This window comes from Symphalangus syndactylus, chromosome 6, assembly GCF_028878055.3.
Source record: "Symphalangus syndactylus isolate Jambi chromosome 6, NHGRI_mSymSyn1-v2.1_pri, whole genome shotgun sequence".
NCBI classification, from domain to species: domain Eukaryota; kingdom Metazoa; phylum Chordata; class Mammalia; order Primates; family Hylobatidae; genus Symphalangus; species Symphalangus syndactylus.
In genome coordinates this window covers 118,326,007-118,344,582 of record NC_072428.2, presented here as the reverse complement: position 1 = coordinate 118,344,582, position 18,576 = coordinate 118,326,007, and the positions used below count along the sequence as shown (strand labels likewise).

At 42.3% G+C, this 18,576-nt stretch overlaps 1 protein-coding gene across 5 annotated transcripts in view; it reads left to right on the top strand.

The window, feature by feature from the left end:
- RBM28 (RNA binding motif protein 28) overlaps positions 1-18,576 on the top strand; it is a 48,346-nt gene that overhangs the window by 15,092 nt on the left and 14,678 nt on the right. For all 5 annotated transcript variants that reach the window (XM_063642243.1, XM_055283902.2, XM_055283903.2 and 2 more), the window contains 8 exons: positions 3,630-3,703; positions 4,876-5,011; positions 5,989-6,053; positions 8,140-8,298; positions 11,419-11,568; positions 11,795-11,869; positions 14,501-14,757; positions 16,291-16,390. In XM_063642243.1, the coding sequence (XP_063498313.1) occupies positions 3,630-3,703; positions 4,876-5,011; positions 5,989-6,053; positions 8,140-8,298; positions 11,419-11,568; positions 11,795-11,869; positions 14,501-14,757; positions 16,291-16,390 (1,016 nt within the window). The remainder of the gene's footprint in view (positions 1-3,629; positions 3,704-4,875; positions 5,012-5,988; positions 6,054-8,139; positions 8,299-11,418; positions 11,569-11,794; positions 11,870-14,500; positions 14,758-16,290; positions 16,391-18,576) is intronic.

Below are 18,576 nucleotides of genomic sequence, written 5' to 3'. Positions count from 1 at the left end.
CAGCTTAAGAGCCTCCATTCTCAACCTTTTTATCTTTCACATTGATAGAACCTAATCACTTTTGATTTTTACTCAGCTAAAAAAAAGGTAAGACCTGGCCGGGATCAGTGGCTCACACCTGTAATCCCAGCACTTTGGGAGGCTGAGGCAGGCGGATCACCTGAGGTTGGGAGTCCAAGACCAGCCTGACCAACATGGAGAAACCCCGTCTCTACTAAAAATACAAAATTAGCCAGGCGTGGTGGCGCATGCCTGTAATCCCAGCTACTCGGGAGGCTGAGGCAGGAGAATCGCTTGAACCTGAGACGGGGAGGTTGTGGTGAGCTGAGATCATGCCACTGCACTCTAGCCTGGGCAATAAGAGCAAGACTCCATCTCAAAAAGAAAAAAAAAGTAAGACCTGATGTGTGCTTGAAATCCCAGCTACTTAGGAGGCTGCGCGGAGCCCCGGAGTTTGAGGCTTTAGTGAGCTCTGATTGCCACTGCACTCGAGACTGTGAGAGAGAACAAGACCTCCTCCATCTCTTTAAAAAAAAAAAAAAAAAAGATGTGAATAAGGCAGCACTGTGGAACAGAGTTAGGGATCTAATCCCAGCTGTGCTACAGATAAACTGGGTGATTTTTGGCAAATCATTTAACTACTGTTGGCTTCAGGTTTTCATCTGTAAAATGAGTGGGTTCGAGTAATCACTTAAGGTACCTGCAGCTCTCATGCTTAGTTATACTACTTGGATCTTTTCCATTTCAAAAATGTTTTTAGACAATTTGAATTGCATAGAATGTTCCAAGTTAGTGGTATGATATTGCTTTACTTTGGCGGTAGTATCTTTTGTCTCTTTTTTAGTGCAGTAGTATATTGGGTTAATACTTTTAGAATGAAGCATACAATTGACTGACTAGATATCCCTTGTGGTCTATTAATGTTAACAGAGTTCATGATCTTAATAAGCATAGTTTTAATCATTTTAAAAAAAAATCTGTTGTCCTTCTCTAGCTCATTAAATTTTTCTGATACCTTTTCTGCCTACTCATGCAGCCTCGTGTTGCTCCTATAATTTATCCCTCTCAGCATGCCATTTCACTACCTGGAAGAGCTAAGTATTAACTGCAGTCTTTTAGGGAAATGTTAAGACTGAACCCAGTACTGACTCTGGAAACTCCAATGATAAAATTCTTAACCCATTCAGAGAGAAGCACCCATTTTCTTCATATTCAATCTAATTAGATTCATTTTAATCTGCCTATTAGAAACATTTTCCCCATATTTCCCTATTTGTTTCTTTCTATTGAGTATCTATTAATGCTGTATACTATGGTAGGTGCTAGGGATATAGAAACAGACAAGAATTGTGGTCATTTTTCCTGAGGTATTCTGTTTGGGAAGATGTCACCTGACTAGTGCTATAATAAAGATGTGAGTGGAGGATAGGAGGCAGGAGGGGACACAGAAGCTCCTAGATGGTGACCTTTGTGTTGGCCTGGTGCATGTGTCCTTTCAGTTAGTCTGTGCCATTCATTTTTATAGGAGGCAGAAGATCAATGCCCCCAGTAGCTCTAGGAAATATGGCAGTATCTGAGAGAATATTTAAAATTTAAAGGAATACTAAACAAAATTATGGAACTTGTATTTCTTTTTTGGAATCTACTGAAAGGTAAACTTACTTTCTTTGCTTATAAAAGTTGTTTTTTTTTGACTGGGTGCGGTGGCTCACACCTGTAATCCCAGCACTTTGGGAGGCCAAGGCGGGCAGATCAGGTTGGGAGTTCAAGACCAGCCTGACCAACATGGAGAAACCCTGTCTCTACTAAAAATACAAAATTAGCTGGGCATGGAGGCACCTGCCTGTAATCCCAGCTACTTGGGAGGCTGAGGCAGAAGAATCACTTGAACCCAGGAGGCGGAGGTTGCAGTGAGCCAAGATTGTGCTGTTAGACTCCAGCCTGGGCAACAAGAACGAAGCTCCGTCTCAAAAAAAAAAAAAATGTTTTTTTATCAATAGCAGAAATAGAGATGGGTTAATTGGTCCTGCATCTAATCAAGGAAAGGCATGTCTTATGGAGATTCTAGAGTATGAGCCAAGAATTGAGCTCCTGGCTTTCTGGTTCCCTGCTGTATTCATATAGCAGAGGACAGAGACTTTTACTCTGAGAAGCAGATCTGCCCATATCTGAAGCCTCCCAAGTGACGATGAGACAGTGAGATCTGTAATTAAGTTCAGGGTTAAGTGGTTCCTGCTTTATTTTTTAGTCCTCTAATAGGTACTTCATAAGTGATGCTGAATTAAGTGTTAGGCTGGAATTTCTCTACCATTTCATATGGATATTTCTTTCTTTTCTTTTTTCTTTTTTCTTTTTTTTTTTTTTTTGAGACAAGGTCTCGCTCTATCACCCTGGCTGTAGTGCAGTGATCATGGCTTACTGCAGCCTTGACCTCCTGGGATCAGGTCATCCTCCCACCTCAGCTTTCTCAGTAGCTGGGACTATAGGCATGCACCACCACACCCAGCCAATTTTTTTTTTTTTTTTCTTTCGTAGAGACAGGGTTTTGTCATGTTGCTCAGGCTGGTCTCTAACTCTTGGGCTTAAGCGATCTTCCTGCCTTGGTCTCCTAAAGAGCTGGGATTACAGGTGTGAGCCACCACACCCAGCCTTCACGTGGATATTTCTTATTAAGAGAGATCATGAGACTAAAGTTCTAAGAAGAATTAGAACAGATGAAGGAAGTAATAATAACATTTCATTAAGAGCAGTGGTATCTTTGTCTTGATTATTTGGTACCTAATGTAGTGCCTGTCTCATAGTGCAGTATGCGTCACTTAATGATGGGGATACATTCTGCAAAGTTCATTATTTGGTGATTTTGTCATTGTGTGAATGTCATAGCGTACTCACACAAACCTAGATGGTATGGCGTACTACACACATAGGTCATATGGTATAGCCTATTGCTCCTAGGCTACAAACCTGTACAGCATAGCATGTTGTTATACTGAATGTTGTAGGCAGTTGTAACATAATGGTAAGTATTTGTGTATCTGAATATTTCTAAACATAGAAAAGGTATAGTAAAATGCAGTATAAAAGATAAAAAATGGTACACCTGTATAGGGCAGATCCATTGTAATCTTCTGGGACCACTGTTGTATATGCAGGCTGTCACTGACCAAAATGTCCTTATGCAAGTACATGGCTGTACTTTTTTTTTTTTTTTTTTTTTGAGACGGAGTCTCGCTCTGTCGCCCAGGCTGGAGTGCAGTGGCACTATCTCAGCTCGCTGCAAGCTCCGCCTCCCAGGTTCACGCCATTCTCCTGCGTCAGCCTCCCAAGTAACTGGGACTACAGGTGCCTACCACCATGCCTGGCTAATTTTTTGTATTTTTAGTAGTGACAGGGTTTCACTGTGTTGGCCAGGATGGTCTCGATCTCCTGACCTCGTGATCTGCCCGCCTTGGCCTCCCAAAGTGCTGGGATTACAGGCGTGAGCCACCGTGTCTGGCTACATGGCTGTACTTAATAAATAGATGCCACCTACCCCTTCCACTCTGTGTCAGTCTGCTGCCATTTGTAATATTGTCTTTGGTTTATCTGTGGGAGTTTGGGATCTCACTGAATTGTGTCTCCTTGTGCAGGTTGCGCATTTGCCCAGTTCACGACTCAAGAAGCAGCTCAGAAATGCCTTCTAGCTGCTTCTCCAGAGAATGAGGTAAGGAAGATATTTCCTTTACCTTATAACACAGGAGGCAGTTTGGCTCTTAGGAGCAACATCTGATATTTATACAAAGCTTTATTATTATTATTATTGTCAGTAATAATAAAACTAACACTTATTTAGCACTTTGTGTTAGGCACTGAACTTTACATGCATTATCTTATTTAATCATTACATCAGCCCTTTGAGGTAGGCAGAATTATGGTCTCTACTTCATAGGTGAGGAAAAGGGGATAATAACATATCTGATATTTGTTGCTTGGTATCTGTGTCAGCCTCTATCCTAGACTGATAACATGAAAGACTAGGATAAGAAGGTATTAAGGTCGTCTGTGAAGCACGGTAGATGTTTGAGAGAGAATGTGTGTGAGTGATGGAGAATTACTCCATTTGTTCTATAATCGAGTATAATGTTATCTAATATTGCTGTTATTTCTTAAGTCCTCTTGAGTAAGTACTCTACTATTTCATTAGCTTTCTTTACAATACTAGACATTTGCCTGTTTACAGATAATTTTCCTCAGTTTGGGTCTACTTTGGGACTAATCAACTCCCAGAAAATAAATTCTTTACTGCTGACTGCCTGAAATACACATGTGGCCTTTTGCACAGCTATACTAAGTATTGTGAGGCCCAGTGATGCATTTGTAGCTAGCTGGACTGAAACGTCGTAGGGCTTGGCTTCCATAGCGTAATTGATGTTTGCTGTATCCCTTTCTGTGGTGTTATTGTCAGGTGCTTAGTTTCTAGTTTCTACTCATTATGTGTTGTTTTGTTTTGTTTTTGTTTTTTTATTTATTTATTTTATTTTATTTTTTTTGAGACGGAGTCTCGCTCCCTCGCCCAGGCTGGAGTGTAGTTGCATGATCTCCGCTCATTGAAAGCTCCGTCTCCCAGGTTCATGCCATTCTCCTGCCTCAGCCTCCCGAGTAGGATTACAGGCGCACACCACCATGCCCGGCTAATTTTTGTATTTTTAGTAGAGACGAGCTTTCACCATGTTGGCCAGGCCTCCTGGCCTCAGGTGATCCTGACCTCAGGATCAGGTTGAACTCCTGACCTCAGGTGATCCACCTGCCTCAGCCCCCCAAAGTGCTAGGTTTACAGGTGTGAGTCACTGTGCCCGGCCATTATGTGTTTTAAGAAAGGGTTGTGATCTGTTACAGGCTGGTGGGCTTAAACTGGATGGCCGGCAGCTCAAGGTTGACTTGGCGGTGACCCGTGATGAGGCTGCAAAGCTTCAGACGACGAAGGTGAAGAAGCCGACTGGCACCCGGAATCTCTATCTGGCCCGAGAAGGCTGTGAGTAGGGAGATGTAACCCAGGCTTCTAAGTAGCTGGCCCTGTGCCATATCATTGATCCGGCAATAGTATGTTTGGGAGCATGTTTCAAATTAAAAACCCAAATGTTCTTTTTAAGAGTGTTATATGATCATTCCACTTTAATAAATGTGGCTCTCTGTTAGTAAACCTTCACTCATTTTTGTGGATTAACTGTCCCATTATCTTTTCTGCCTGGTTCCCTTTAGTCTTTTTCAATAGAGGATTGGCAAGGCAAAGAGGGAGGAAGAACTCAAAATACCTTTGCTTCTTGTCATCATTTCTAATAAGAGGTTTTCATTATGACTAAAATTACTCTTTTGGATTATTCATGGATTTAAAATGTGCACCCAGTACTTTCCTTTAGTGTCAGAAAGACAAAAAAATTAGCTTTAAATTTAAAAAAAAATTCTTTCTTCTAGGTCACACAGCATTTATCAGCTCACCTCCTCCATAGCTTCACAGCCTGTACTAGTAATGTCCTTTAGCCTTCGACACCAGCCCTCTATGGCAACAGGCAACATAACTGTTTTCGGCTGGCTTATCTCATTGCTTAGTAATGGACCTCAAGTATATAAGGAACAGCAAAGTTAAGTTCCAAGGGCAGATTATAGGTGGAACATTGTGCATTCTAAATGCCTAAAATGTACTTATGTTCCATACTTCTTCCAGGCCTTTCTTTCTGACTTTGGGCATGTACGTGAAGATTCTTTGAGGGGAGAGAAGGAGAAGAGGAATAAAATCACAAAATGTTCAGAGTTTTAGTCCTTGAGAGCAGCTCTGAGCCCAGAACTTAGCCCTGTAGCCTATTTCTGGACCTAACCAAATGCCACTGTGTCCTGGCCAACATAGTCCTCTGGGCCCTGTACAAAGAGTTTGCATCATTCAAATCACATTCCTCTTGTTGCTCAGTGAAAATTCCCTTGTTGATGTCTTGGCCTTTTTCCCTCTTTCTGCAGTGATTCGTGCTGGGACGAAGGCTGCAGAGGGTGTGAGTGCTGCTGATATGGCCAAAAGAGAACGGGTGAGTAGATTAGGCATTGACCTTCAGGTTCTGCGTGGCCTATAAATCAATCAAAAATAGTTATCGAATGCCAGATGTGCTCATCAAAGAGCCAAGTATGGTCACAGACCATACTTATTGCCCTGTTAGAGAGAAAAGCACATAGGTGAAACAGCAAGTAACCCAACATTATACATAGTATTCTATCTGCTTTCTATGCCGGTATAAAAGAACTGTGCCTTATTATTTGTTTCCCTAGTGCTTGGCAGTAAATGTTTGCTGAACACATGCTGCTACATCATGCAGTAGACAGTCAGAGGCTATTGCTACGTGTAACTAGGTGTCAGTATAAACACAGAATAACGTAAAAGGGGAAGATCAGAATGGGCTGGAGTTATTAGGGAAGGAAGAAGATATGGCTCTTGAAAGGGGTAGCTGTCAGTTGGGAGGAGTTGGTATCTCCAGATTATAAAATCATTTTAGAAAAACTCCATCTTATGGACGTTTCCGATGTTAACCGGTAACCGTTATATTCCTTTGCTGCCTGGTAATGTTCCCAGTAATTTTTACTTTTTCTCATATAACTTACTTTCAAAAAGCCAAGCCAGCCTAGAATGGTAAAGATGCATGATAGAATTAGCTATGGAACCTTAACATGCAGATGAGGAACAGGGGTGAGAGTGTAATGACAGCAGGAGGCAGTGTGTCTTTTTTTCAGTGTGTACAGGTTCTGCACTAGTGTTTTCAACTTTTCTGATAGTGAACACCTGGAAATCATAGGCTCTGGAGACCCATCCCTAACTGGAGAAATTACATAAAATTTTAAAGCCTCAATTTTATAATGGCCTTATATACCCTTGTCTGACCACAGTGCAATAATGACATATTTAATTTAAAACTAATTTTGTTAGCAAAAAGCTCATTCAATGATAGGTATGCATTATAAATTCACAGCAGGCACAGCTTTTCCTGACAGAAAAATAGTCTGTTGAACTTAAACATGATAGCCTTTTCAGATGTTCCTTTAATAGTCATTTTCCAGGGGATTTGTTTATTTTGTGATTTGTTGGTACTTTTACCAAACAAGAAGCAGCAAGACTGAGAAGACTTGACAAAAGAAAAACTTTTAATTGAAAACTTTTTTCTACCAACTTGGTTTAAAAAAAACTAAATGGGAGAAGAATGTCATCTTTCATTTCATTTTAGACAGATCACGCAGGAACTGGGGTTTTGTGGCAGCATATTTGAGCGTATTGCTCTAAGAGCAAAATATGGTTCTGTGGTCATTGATATTCCTTTGCCTCAGGGTGGCAGAGTTGAGACAAGACAGCATTCTGTCAAGTATTCTTTGAATAAGTTCCATTTCCTTTTGGAAGGATTAGATAGTCAGTTGAGTTGGTGGGTAGATGAGGACTGGGCATAGATGTTAACCACAGTATTATTTGTTGTTCTGGGCTACATTTTGAGCTAGGGATTTTTTTTTTTGACCGAGTTTCACTCTTGTTGCCCAGGCTGGAGTGCAATGGCACGATCTTGGCTCACCACAACCTCTGCCTCCCAGGTTCAAGCAATTCTCCTGCCTCAGCCTCCCAAGTAGCTAGGATTACAGGCATGCACTACTATGCCTGGCTAATTTTTATATTTTTAGTAGAGACAGGGTTTCACCATGTTGGCCAGGCTGATCTTGAACTCCTGACCTCGGGTGATCTGCCTGCCTTGGCCTCCCAAAGTGCTCGGATTACAGGCATGAGCCACCTTGCCCAGCCTTATATTATCTCATTTTGGCCTCACCTCAGTGCTCAGAGACTTTGATCTACTGTTTCATTTTATAGATGAAAAATTGAGGCTCTAAAATTTTATGTAATTTGTCCAGTTAGGGGTAGGTCTCCAGAGCCTATGATTTTACTATTACCCACCCACCATCTTGTTCCCTTGGACTTTTCTTTCCCTATACTAGGCATTGTAAAGCTGCGTTGTGGGCAGTTTCCATCCGTTTTCTATATGTGTGGTTATGGGATGGGGATCATAATTCTTTCCTTTTGGAGAATTATGAGCCTGCCTCTTAAAAAGAGTGGGTTGTACTGTTAACCATTGGTTGTTCTTTCAGTTTGAGCTGCTGAAGCATCAGAAACTCAAGGACCAGAATATCTTTGTCTCCCGAACCAGGCTCTGCCTGCACAATCTCCCAAAGGCTGTAGATGACAAACAGCTCAGAAAGCTGCTGCTGAGTGCTACTAGTGGAGAGAAAGGGGTGCGCATCAAGGAGGTGAGACGTGGCCCTGTCCTTTTGGAACTTTCATTCTGATCTTGGGTCAGATCAAGCATTTCCCTCAGGCTGTAGTGCCAGATTTTGTTTGTTTTGAGACGAAGTCTCACTCTGTCGCCCAGGCTGGAGTGCAGTGGTGCAATCTTGACTCACTGCAACCTCCTCCTCCTGGGCTCAAGCAGTTCTCCTGCCTCAGCCCCCTGAATAGCTGGGACTATAGGCATGCGCCACCACGCCTGGCTAATTTTTGTGTTTTTAGTAGAGAAGGGATTTTACCATGTTGGCCAGGCTGGTCTCGAACTCCTGACCTCAAGTGATCTGCCCGCCTCGGCCTCCCAAAGTGCTAGGATTACAGGCCGGGCCATCAACAGACTTTCTTCTGGGTATGTTGTCAGCATGCATGGCTGCGTTTAGCAGTTTCTTGGTTTTGTTCTTTATCTTCTAAGAATTGTCTTTTACATCTGACTGAATTACAGCAGAATGCAAGGAAGTCTGTCTGCATGAATTAATTTAGCAAGCATTTATTAAATGCCTGTTGTGTGCTTAGCATTATACTTTGTGCTATCATGTGAACTTTCTTGCAGAGAAAATAATCTGCTTTGTTTTTTGGAAGAGTATTTTACCCCTAGTTAGATTCTTACCCTATGGTCAGAGTCCCCTATGCCCTGTGGTCAACACAGGAAGCCATGTAGATGTTCAGCAGTTGAATTAGAAAAACACTGGGTTCACACCAACTTGGTTAGATTCTGTGTGAGTACAGAACCTCTCTGCCTCTACATTCCCTTTTGCATATTTCTCTTTTCTTTCTTTCTTTCTTTTCTTTTTTTTTTTTTTAAAGATGCGGTCTTGCTCTGTCACAGGCTGGAGTGCAGTGGTGCCATCTCAGGTCAATGCAACCTCCTCCTCCCAAGCTCAAGCAATCCTCCCACCTCAGCCTCCCAAGTAGTTGGGACTATAGTTACACACCACCATGCCTGGCTAATTTCTTTCTTTCTTTTTTTTTGAGACGAAGTCTCACTCTGTCGTTAAGCTGGAGTGCAGTGGCATGATCTTGGCTCAGTGCAACCTCTGCCTCCCGGGTTCAAGCGATTCTCCTGTCTCAGCCTCCCAAGTAGCTAGAACTACAGGCACGCACCACCACGCCCAGCTAATTTTTGTATTTTTAGTAGAGACGGGGTTTCACCATGTTTGCCAAGATGGTCTCGATCTCTTGACCTCAAGTAATCCGCCTGCCTCGGCCTCCAAAGTGCTGGGATTACAGGCGTGAGCCACGCCCAGCCCATGCTTGACTAATTTCTTATGTTTTTGGCAGAGACAGGGTTTTGCCATGTTGCCCAGGCTGGTCACAAATTCCCGAGCTCAGACGATCCCCCTGCTTCGGCCTCCCACGGTGCTGGAATTATAAGTGTGAACCACTGGGCCTGGCCTTGCATATCTCTTGTCATACTGCTTACTATTACCCTGGCCTCAAACTGTCTGTCAGTCACTTCTCCCCACTAGACTGAGTTTTTGAGGCAAGCATTATCTTGTTATCCCCAATCCTTGGTGTAGTACCTGGTACATAGTCATCTCTTGGTCAATATTTATTTTAAAAGTACCATTGCCAATATTTTGGGTCTGCTTTGCTCTGTTTCACCACCATAAACTGTTTTCCTAATCCCTGAAAACCTCTTCAAAATGTATGGGTTGGTATTTGGGAGATTACTTGAGAGAATGTGAATATATCAGCACATATCTGACACCACAGTTAGTAAAACTGCTCGGTGTTACTGGTTATAGGGGAGGGACAGTTGTGTAATTTCTCATATCATCCGAATACTTAGTGTCTGCACATTTAACACCTGTCGTAATTTAGAGAAATTTATGTTTATTCTAGAATATTTTGCATTATGTTGAATTTTCCTCTTAATTCTTTCCTATGTGTACGTGTAGTGTCTCAGTAAGATGGTAAGCATCTTGAGAACAGGGTCTTCATTATATGCTTCTCTTAATTCCCTTACAGTATATGACAGTTCTAGGCACAGAGTGGACACTGGACATAAACTAAATGTGGCATCCATGTGTCCCCAATACTTAGCCGTCTCCGATACATGAGAACGACAGCTTTTGTAGTAATGGCATGTAAATGATCAATTTTCTCAAAAAACCCTACCGTACTTTGGTGCCCCAGATGTTTACTACATCTGGCTTAAGGATTTAAGGGAAAACCACACTAGAGAGGATCTTAGCTGCAAGCAAAGAGAGCTGAAACTTCTTCCTATATTTCTGAGCCTGTATGTTGGAGAGACTTTTTCCTATGCTTGAAATGTCTTTCTTATTTAAAGCCATCAGGCCTTCCTCCTTCCCTTCTTCAATAATTTCCTTCCTGAGGGCTTTTTTCAGTTGTAAGATCTATGGACAGTACTCCATCCTCGGCAACAACTTGTTTCACGCTTAAAATACCATGTACCTCTCAATTTGTATTATCGTGAACAGTTGTGTTCATATTGTGTTTGTTTTTTAACATCCAAACCGCTTTATAAATTTTCTTTAGGAAGTTTTGTTTATGTGCTTTTTTTAAGGTCTTTGTTGATGTCTATAAACTAGTAGAAAGCTAGAAAATATAATTTTAATCTGTTTTATAGTCTTAGTAGGTAAATTCTAATAAGATGGACACACATAAGTATTATTCCAGTGTGATTTTTGTGATGGTGGTATAAATGAAGATTATGTTTCAATAACCTGACTGGTTATTTTTTTTTTATTATTTTTTTTTTGAGACAGGGTCTCACTCTTGCCTAGGCTGGAGTGCAGTGATGCCATCATGGCTCACTGCAACTTCAACCTCCCCAGGCTCAGGTGATCCTCCTGCTTCAGCCTCTTGAGTAGCTGAGGTGCCACCACACTGGCTAATTTTTTGTATTTTTTGTAGAGACAAGGTTTTGCCATGTTGCCCAGGCTGGTCTCAAACTCCTGGCCTCAAGCAATCCTCCTGTCTCAGCCTCCCAAGGTGCTAGGATTACAGGCATGAACCACCATGCCCACCCAATAGCCTGATTTCTTATTGACTCTATTAAAGCAGTTCATGTCAGGCAAGTCTCATTCTGTAATTAACTGATTTTTTTCTTGCTCTACTCATAGTGTAGAGTGATGCGAGACCTCAAAGGAGTTCATGGGAACATGAAGGGTCAGTCCCTGGGCTACGCCTTTGCAGAGTTCCAAGAGCACGAGCATGCCCTGAAAGCCCTCCGCCTCATCAACAACAATCCAGAAATCTTTGGGCCTCTGAAGGTAGGCCTTGTCCTCTGGGGAGACTTGTTCCCTTAGGACCACTTGCAGGAAACCAGCCTTCTCCTTTATGCCTAGTGTCCTCTGACATTTGAGGGGTGGGAAAGAGTGGCAAGTGGACAAAAAGAAAAAGGTGGGTTGGGGGAGGATGTGTGAAGGGGAAAAACTCAGCTCATTGCATGCACAGATTAAGAAATCTAATGACTGGCATTCTCTCTCCCTCTGACAGAGACCAATAGTGGAGTTCTCTTTAGAAGATCGAAGAAAACTTAAAATGAAGGAATTAAGGATCCAGCGCAGCTTGGTACAGAAATTAAATGGTCCATATTTTTAAGGACATAAACTCTTCTATTTTGTTCACTTTGTGCTTCTGCCCTCTTGGAGTAGTTCTCCCCTCAATTAGGTTTTTTTGCTCCCAGTTCCCTTTACTCCCAGTTCCCTAAGCCTCTCCAGGCCATCTTCTTATCTGCTGGCCCATGTCTTGATAGCTCTACAGCAGAAGGGAAAGGAAGGAGAGAGGAAGCAGACCAATGTTATTTCCAGTCAGCCGTTCTTTACAGTGTTTGGTGATAGTACGTGCCAAAATTAATGGTTGAGGTTAAGGTTTCCCATTACCTGTAGATTTCAGTTATCTCTTCCATATTCTATTAGTTGGCTCCAGAAGTGTGAAGCCTGATAGTTTTAGTACTGTTTTTAATCTGGTGTGGTATAGAAGGTGGAGCAGGGACTTTAGGAATAGGTGTACTCATGCTAATACTCTGGCTCTGCCCTTTTTGCTGCATGTTCCTTTTCAGTTATTACCACTGTGAACTTCAGTTTGTAAAATGGGTGGACAACATCTGCCTCACATGATTGCTGAGCACTAAATGAGATAATACATGTCCATCGTCTGGCATACTGCATGGTCAGCACACAGTCAGTACTCATTCTCTTACCCATCTTCCCCCAGGACATACAGGGCCAGATTATTCTTGACTCTGTCATTCTTAGAGCTTTCATTGATATTGCACAGCAAAGTTCACTTGCATATACAGCAAACATTTGTAGTCTTTGTGGTGTATACCAAGAGGATTACCAACAGATGAGCCATTCTGGTGGTTAATGCAATGGCCCTAGGTTGGAAAATCTGGGATCTGGTTATTGTTCAAGGCAACTTTGTTCCCCAGATAATAGAATTGTTTATTACTGTTAGCCATTGTTTCAGAGGTGATTCTGAAGCTACCAGTTTTGTTTGTTTGTCTGTTTGAGATGGAGTCTTGCTGTGTTGCTCAGGTTGGAGTGCAGTGGCACAATCTCAGTTCACTGCAACCTCCACCTTCTGGGTTCAAGTGATTCTCCTGCCTCAGCCTCCCGAGTAGCTGGGACTACAGGTGCACACCACCATGCCCGGCTAATTTTTGTATTTTTTTAGTAGAGACAGGGTTTCACCATGTTGGCCAGGCTGGTCTCGAACTCCTGACTTCAAGTGATCCACCTGCTTCAGCCTCCCAAAGTGCTGGGATTACAGGCGTGAATCACTGAGCCCGGCCTTGTTTGTTTTTTAACATCCAAATTACTTTATTTGTTGCCTGGATTTATAGTCATACTGTTCTTTCTGTGTAAAAATGCCTCTACTCACTTTACATATGCAGATCAAATGATCTCTTTCAAGTTGCATTCCTCCACCTCTCTCAAAAGATATAAAGCCCTCTTTACTTGATTTTCATGAACTTCCTTAAGCTGTGTAGTTTTTTTTACTTTGGTTTATTTGTGTATGCATCTCTTATCTCCACCTGGCTGTGAGTCCTGAAGGGTATACAGTATTTTTTTGTATCCTGGAAACAGACTGACACATACTAGGCATATAATAAATGTTCATTGTATCATTGTACCTATCTAGATTTCTAAGGTGAAAGGGAAGAACAACACACACTTATCATTACATGAATTTCACTTGAATCTTCTGTTTCTTCCACTTCAGTGCAAATGCTTCTATAACTTCCTTGATGCCTTCCTTCCCACAGCATCTTTTCCTTGTTGTCTTCACTTCATTTATTCCATTCCTGATGTTCTACCTTTCTTGAAAATGATCTGAGTTTCTGACCTATGTCATTTTTCTTCTCTCTGAAGAGATTTATTTCGTATTTCTTGCAGACAGGTCTACTGGCACAAATTCCCTCCATTTTCTTTTGTCTGCGTAAGTCTTTTCCTTCACTTTTGAAGGATAAATTTATCGGATACAGGATTGTAGGTTGGTGATTTTTCTTTTAAAAATTTAGATATTAAATATCTCACTTCACTCCCTTCTTGCTTACATGGTTTCTGAAGAGAAGTCTTGGAAATCTCTCTCAACCTACTCTGGTTTGGGAGGGTGCCTATTAAAAACAAAAGAGAGAGAGATTTGATGTAATCTCATCCTTGTTCCTCTGTAGGTAAAATTTTTCCCCTGTCTGGCTTCTTTCAAGATTTTATCTTTGATTTTCTGCAGTTTGTCTATGATATGACTAGTTGTAAATTGTTTAGTATTTATCTTATTTGGTCTTCTCTGAGTTCCTAGATCTGTGGTTTAGTGACTGTCATTACTTTTGAAAAATTCTCAGCCCTTATTACTTCATTATCTTTTCTGTTGCTTGCTTTCTTCTTGTATTCTCCTTCTACATAGGTTACACCTTTGATAATTGTCCCACCTACTGGCTTTTGAATTTTGGGCATGCACTCTCCCTTATTTCTGTGTTATGGGAAGGGGAATGGTTATTTTGTGCCCCCCACCCAGTAACCATCTGTTACTATGGCAGGGCTTGTGAACTACATGTATTCACTTTCCTCTAGTCACCAATTGTGTGGGGGAAGAATTCCTCTTCTTTCATCTAGCTCCCATAAAGCTCATCTTCTGCTGAGTATTTGCAGCAAATAAAGCTCATCCAGAAACCAGATGACATTTTCTTGTTTTATGCAGCAAAAAATGAGATCCAAGCCTGCAACTGGTGAGCCTCAGAAGGGGCAACCAGAGCCTGCAAAAGACCAGCAACAGAAGGCAGCTCAACACCACACAGAGGAACAAAGCAAGGTGCCCCCAGAGCAGAAGGGAAAGGCGGGCTCTACCTCATGGACTGGGTTCCAGACCAAGGCTGAAGTGGAGCAGGTGGAGCTGCCTGATGGAAAGAAGAGAAGAAAGGTCCTGGCGCTCCCCTCACACCGAGGCCCCAAAATCAGGTGAGATGCAGAAGGGCGGTAGCATAGAACAGTGGGTGGGTTCTAAGCGGGTTTGTTTTTGCTGAGTTATTTTCTCTTTGTGGCATTTGTTTCGTTGAAAAGGATGCTTGGTGCTATGTATTCCCACACACGGGGTTAGCACACGAGTCTTCAACACCATCAGAGATGTCACTCTTAGATCAGTGGCAGAGGGGCCTCCTAGGGCAGGCTTTTGTGCCCCTTTTGTCCTCTTTTGAAGAGCTTCCTCTTGTCCAGATGGCCATCTCTGCTAGCTGAGACCATATACTTGAGGTTCAGTTGTAGTTTCTGTTTGGGGCAGCAGATTAGTGCTCTACAAAAATAAATCTTTACAAAATATTTGTTAAATAAATGAAGGTTTTTGAGATATCCATGGGGTTTGTTTGTTTATTTATTTATTTATTTATTTATTTATTTTATTTTTAGAGACAGTGTATTACTCAGTTCTTCCAGTGCGATAAAGAAATACCTGAGGCCGGGCGCGGTGGCTCACGCCTGTAATCCTAGCACTTTGGGAGGCCGAGGCAGGCGGATCATGAGGTCAGGAGATCGAGACCATCCTGGCTAACACGGTGAAACCCCGTTTCTACTAAAAGTACAAAAAATGAGCCGGGCGTGGTGGCAGGCACCTGTAGTCCCAGCTACTCGGGAGGCTGAGGCAGGAGAATGGCCTGAACCTGGGATGCAGAGCTTGCAGTGAGCCGAGATTGCGCCACTGTACTCGAGCCTGGGCTACGGAGCAAGACTCCATCCCAAAAAAGAAAAAAAAAAAAAAACCTGAGACTGGGTAATTTATAAAGAAAAGAGGCTTAATTGGCTCATGGTTCCACAGGCTGTACAGGAAGCATGACAGCAGCTGCTCATCTTCCAGGGAGGCCTCAGGAAACTTAATCATAGTGGAAGGTGAAGTGGGAACTGGCACATCACATGGCCAGGAGCAGGGGGAAGGAGTGTTTTAAACAACCAGATCTTGCGGTAACTCATTCACCGTCACGAGAACAGCACTGAGGGGATGGTGCTAAACCATTCATGAAGGAGTCGTCCCCATGATCCAGTCACCTCCCACCAGGCCCAGCCTCCAACATTGGGGATTACAATTCAACATGAGATTTGGACAAGGACACAGATCCAAACCATGTCACAGGGTCTTGCTCTGTTGTCCAGGCTAGAGTGCAGTGGCATGATCATAGCGCACTGTAACCTCAACTCCTGGACTCAATCCACCTGCCTCAGCCTCCTGAGTAGCTGGGACTCTTTAATTTCATTTTAGTAGAGACAGGGGGTTGCTATGTTGCCTAGGCTGGTCTCAAACTCCTGGCATCAAGCAGTCCTAAGTACACAAATGTTGAGCTTTCAGAGGGTCTGTTGCAGTATCCCTTTTTAGAATGACTTAACTTATCATGGGCTTGGGAAGGGCCAGTGTACAAAGAGGAATTTTATCTCTTGAGCTAAGAGAACCTAGAGGTGTCAAATTAGAAGAAGGATTCAAGGTGACACTCAGCCATGTTATTTCAGGTTGCGGGACAAAGGCAAAGTGAAGCCCGTCCATCCCAAAAAACCAAAGCCCCAGATAAACCAGTGGAAGCAGGAGAAACAGCAATTATCTTCCGAGCAGGTGAGTGCTGCAGGACATACAGCTTTGGTATGGCATAGTTCTGCCAGGTCGTAGCCATGTTTGTACCTCGGTTAGTTGAGCAAAAAAGAAAAAAAGAAAGACTTCTGTGTAGGACGGTAACTTTTTAGAGAATGTTGAGCTTTACAATCATAAAAGTGGAGAGAAAAAAGTAAAATGAACCTCCGTGTATCTGTTCCTGTGTTTCAGCAGTCTCCTTGTTTTACATATTCCCTATAACATGCTTTCCCCACTAGAGTATATTAAAGCAAAGCCCATTTCACATGTAAATGTGTCTCATATGAAAATGAAACATATTGCTCAGTAAAACCTCAGAGTGCATCTCTAACTGATCAGGCCTTAAACACACACACCTTATGCCATTATAATATCTAATGAAACTAATAAGTCCTTTATCATCTACTACACAAATGATACATTAAAGCCATATTAAAATTCCCCCAATTGCCTGAAAAAAATTTTTTTATATTTGGTTAGTATGAGTCGGGATCCAAAGTCCACACATTATACTTGGGTTTTTAATTTCTTAAATCATTTTTTTCTTCACTAATATCCATTCTTCCTTACCACCCTTTTTTCCATACTATTCATTTATTGGAGAAACCAGGTCATTTGTGTTACATTTTTAATTTAGCCATTTGCTTCCTTGTGGTGTCATTTAACTTGTTTCTGTGACACCCCCATATTGCCTGTCACCTGGTAGTTCAGTCCGGTAGCTTGATCAAGTTCAGTTTTCTTTTTTTTTTTTTTTTTAATTTTTTTGAGATGGAGTTTTGCTCTTGTTGCCTAGGCTGGAGTGCAATGGTGCAATCTGGGCTCACTGCAACCTCCGCCTCCTGGAGTAGCCTCCCAAGTAGCTGGGATTACAGGCATGTGCCACCATGCCCAGCTAATTTTGTATTTTTAGTAGAGATAGGGTTTCACCATGTTGGCCAGGCTGGCCTCGAACTCTTGACCTCAGGTGATTCGCCTGCCTCGGCCTCCCAAAGTGCTGGGATTACAGGCGTAAGCCACCGTGCTTGGCCTCAAGTTCAGTTTTCTTTTTTTTTTTTTTTTTTTTTGAGACGGAGTCTTGCTCTGTCACCCAGGCTGGAGTGCAGTGGCGCGATCTCGGCTCACTGCAAGCTCTGCCTCCCGGGTTCACGCCATTCTCCTGCCTCAGCCTCTCCGAGTAGCTGGGACTACAGGCGCCCGCCACCACGCCCGGCTAATTTTTTTTGTATTTTTGGTAGAGACGGGGTTTCACCGTGGTCTCGATCTCCTGACCTCGTGATCCGCCTGCCTCGGCCTCCCAAAGTGCTGGGATTACAAGCGTGAGCCACCGCGCCCGGCCTTCAAGTTCAGTTTTCTTGAAGAGAGTATTTCATAGGTGGTGTGTGTGTTTCCTTATATCACCTGAGGCACATACTACCTGGTTGCCCATTTTTAGTGATTCTGAGATTGATCAGTAGATTTCAGGATTATCTGCCTTATCCTTCCATTGATGAAGTCTCCAATTAGCCTTTCATGTAATGGCCTTAGCAATTATTGATGAGTGTTACCAGATCCATTATTTCATTATGGGTTACAGAATGCTGATTATTTAAACTTCTATCCTTTTGCATTTTTAATTAGAACTCTAGAAAGAAAAATCTTCCTTTGTCAATTATTTGGTTACCACAAAATATCATTTATGTAGGAAAGACAGGACAAATGCTTGATTTTTTTTTTTTTTTTCTCTCTATTAGTTTTCAGAGTAATGAGCTGTTGCCATACTGGCTCATTTTTTAGTATTATGAAATCCTGAGTTTTCATATGCTTGATATGTTTCAAATACTGTCATTATTCTTACTCTGTCTAAGGCTGGCAGAAAGCCCTGCAGGTTGGCTTCTGAGTCTTTCTGATGTGGCCTATTTGTCTGGTAGTATCCTTGCTTTCTAGTGCAGGATGTCCCAGGCTCAGCTCAGGTACCTCTTCCCCAGTCCTGACATTAGGCATTTTCCCAAGGAGCCCTAGTTCCTTTTAGTAGAAAACGGTGGTCCTACATTCTTGAACACTTGAAGGCAAGCTTGCTTCTCCCCTTCCCTAGTCTCTTTCCTTTAAGGGTAAAAGCAGCATTAGCTTCCCATCCTACTCAAGAAATCTGTGTCTGGGAAGTTTCTGACCTATACCATACTATGTTATAGAGA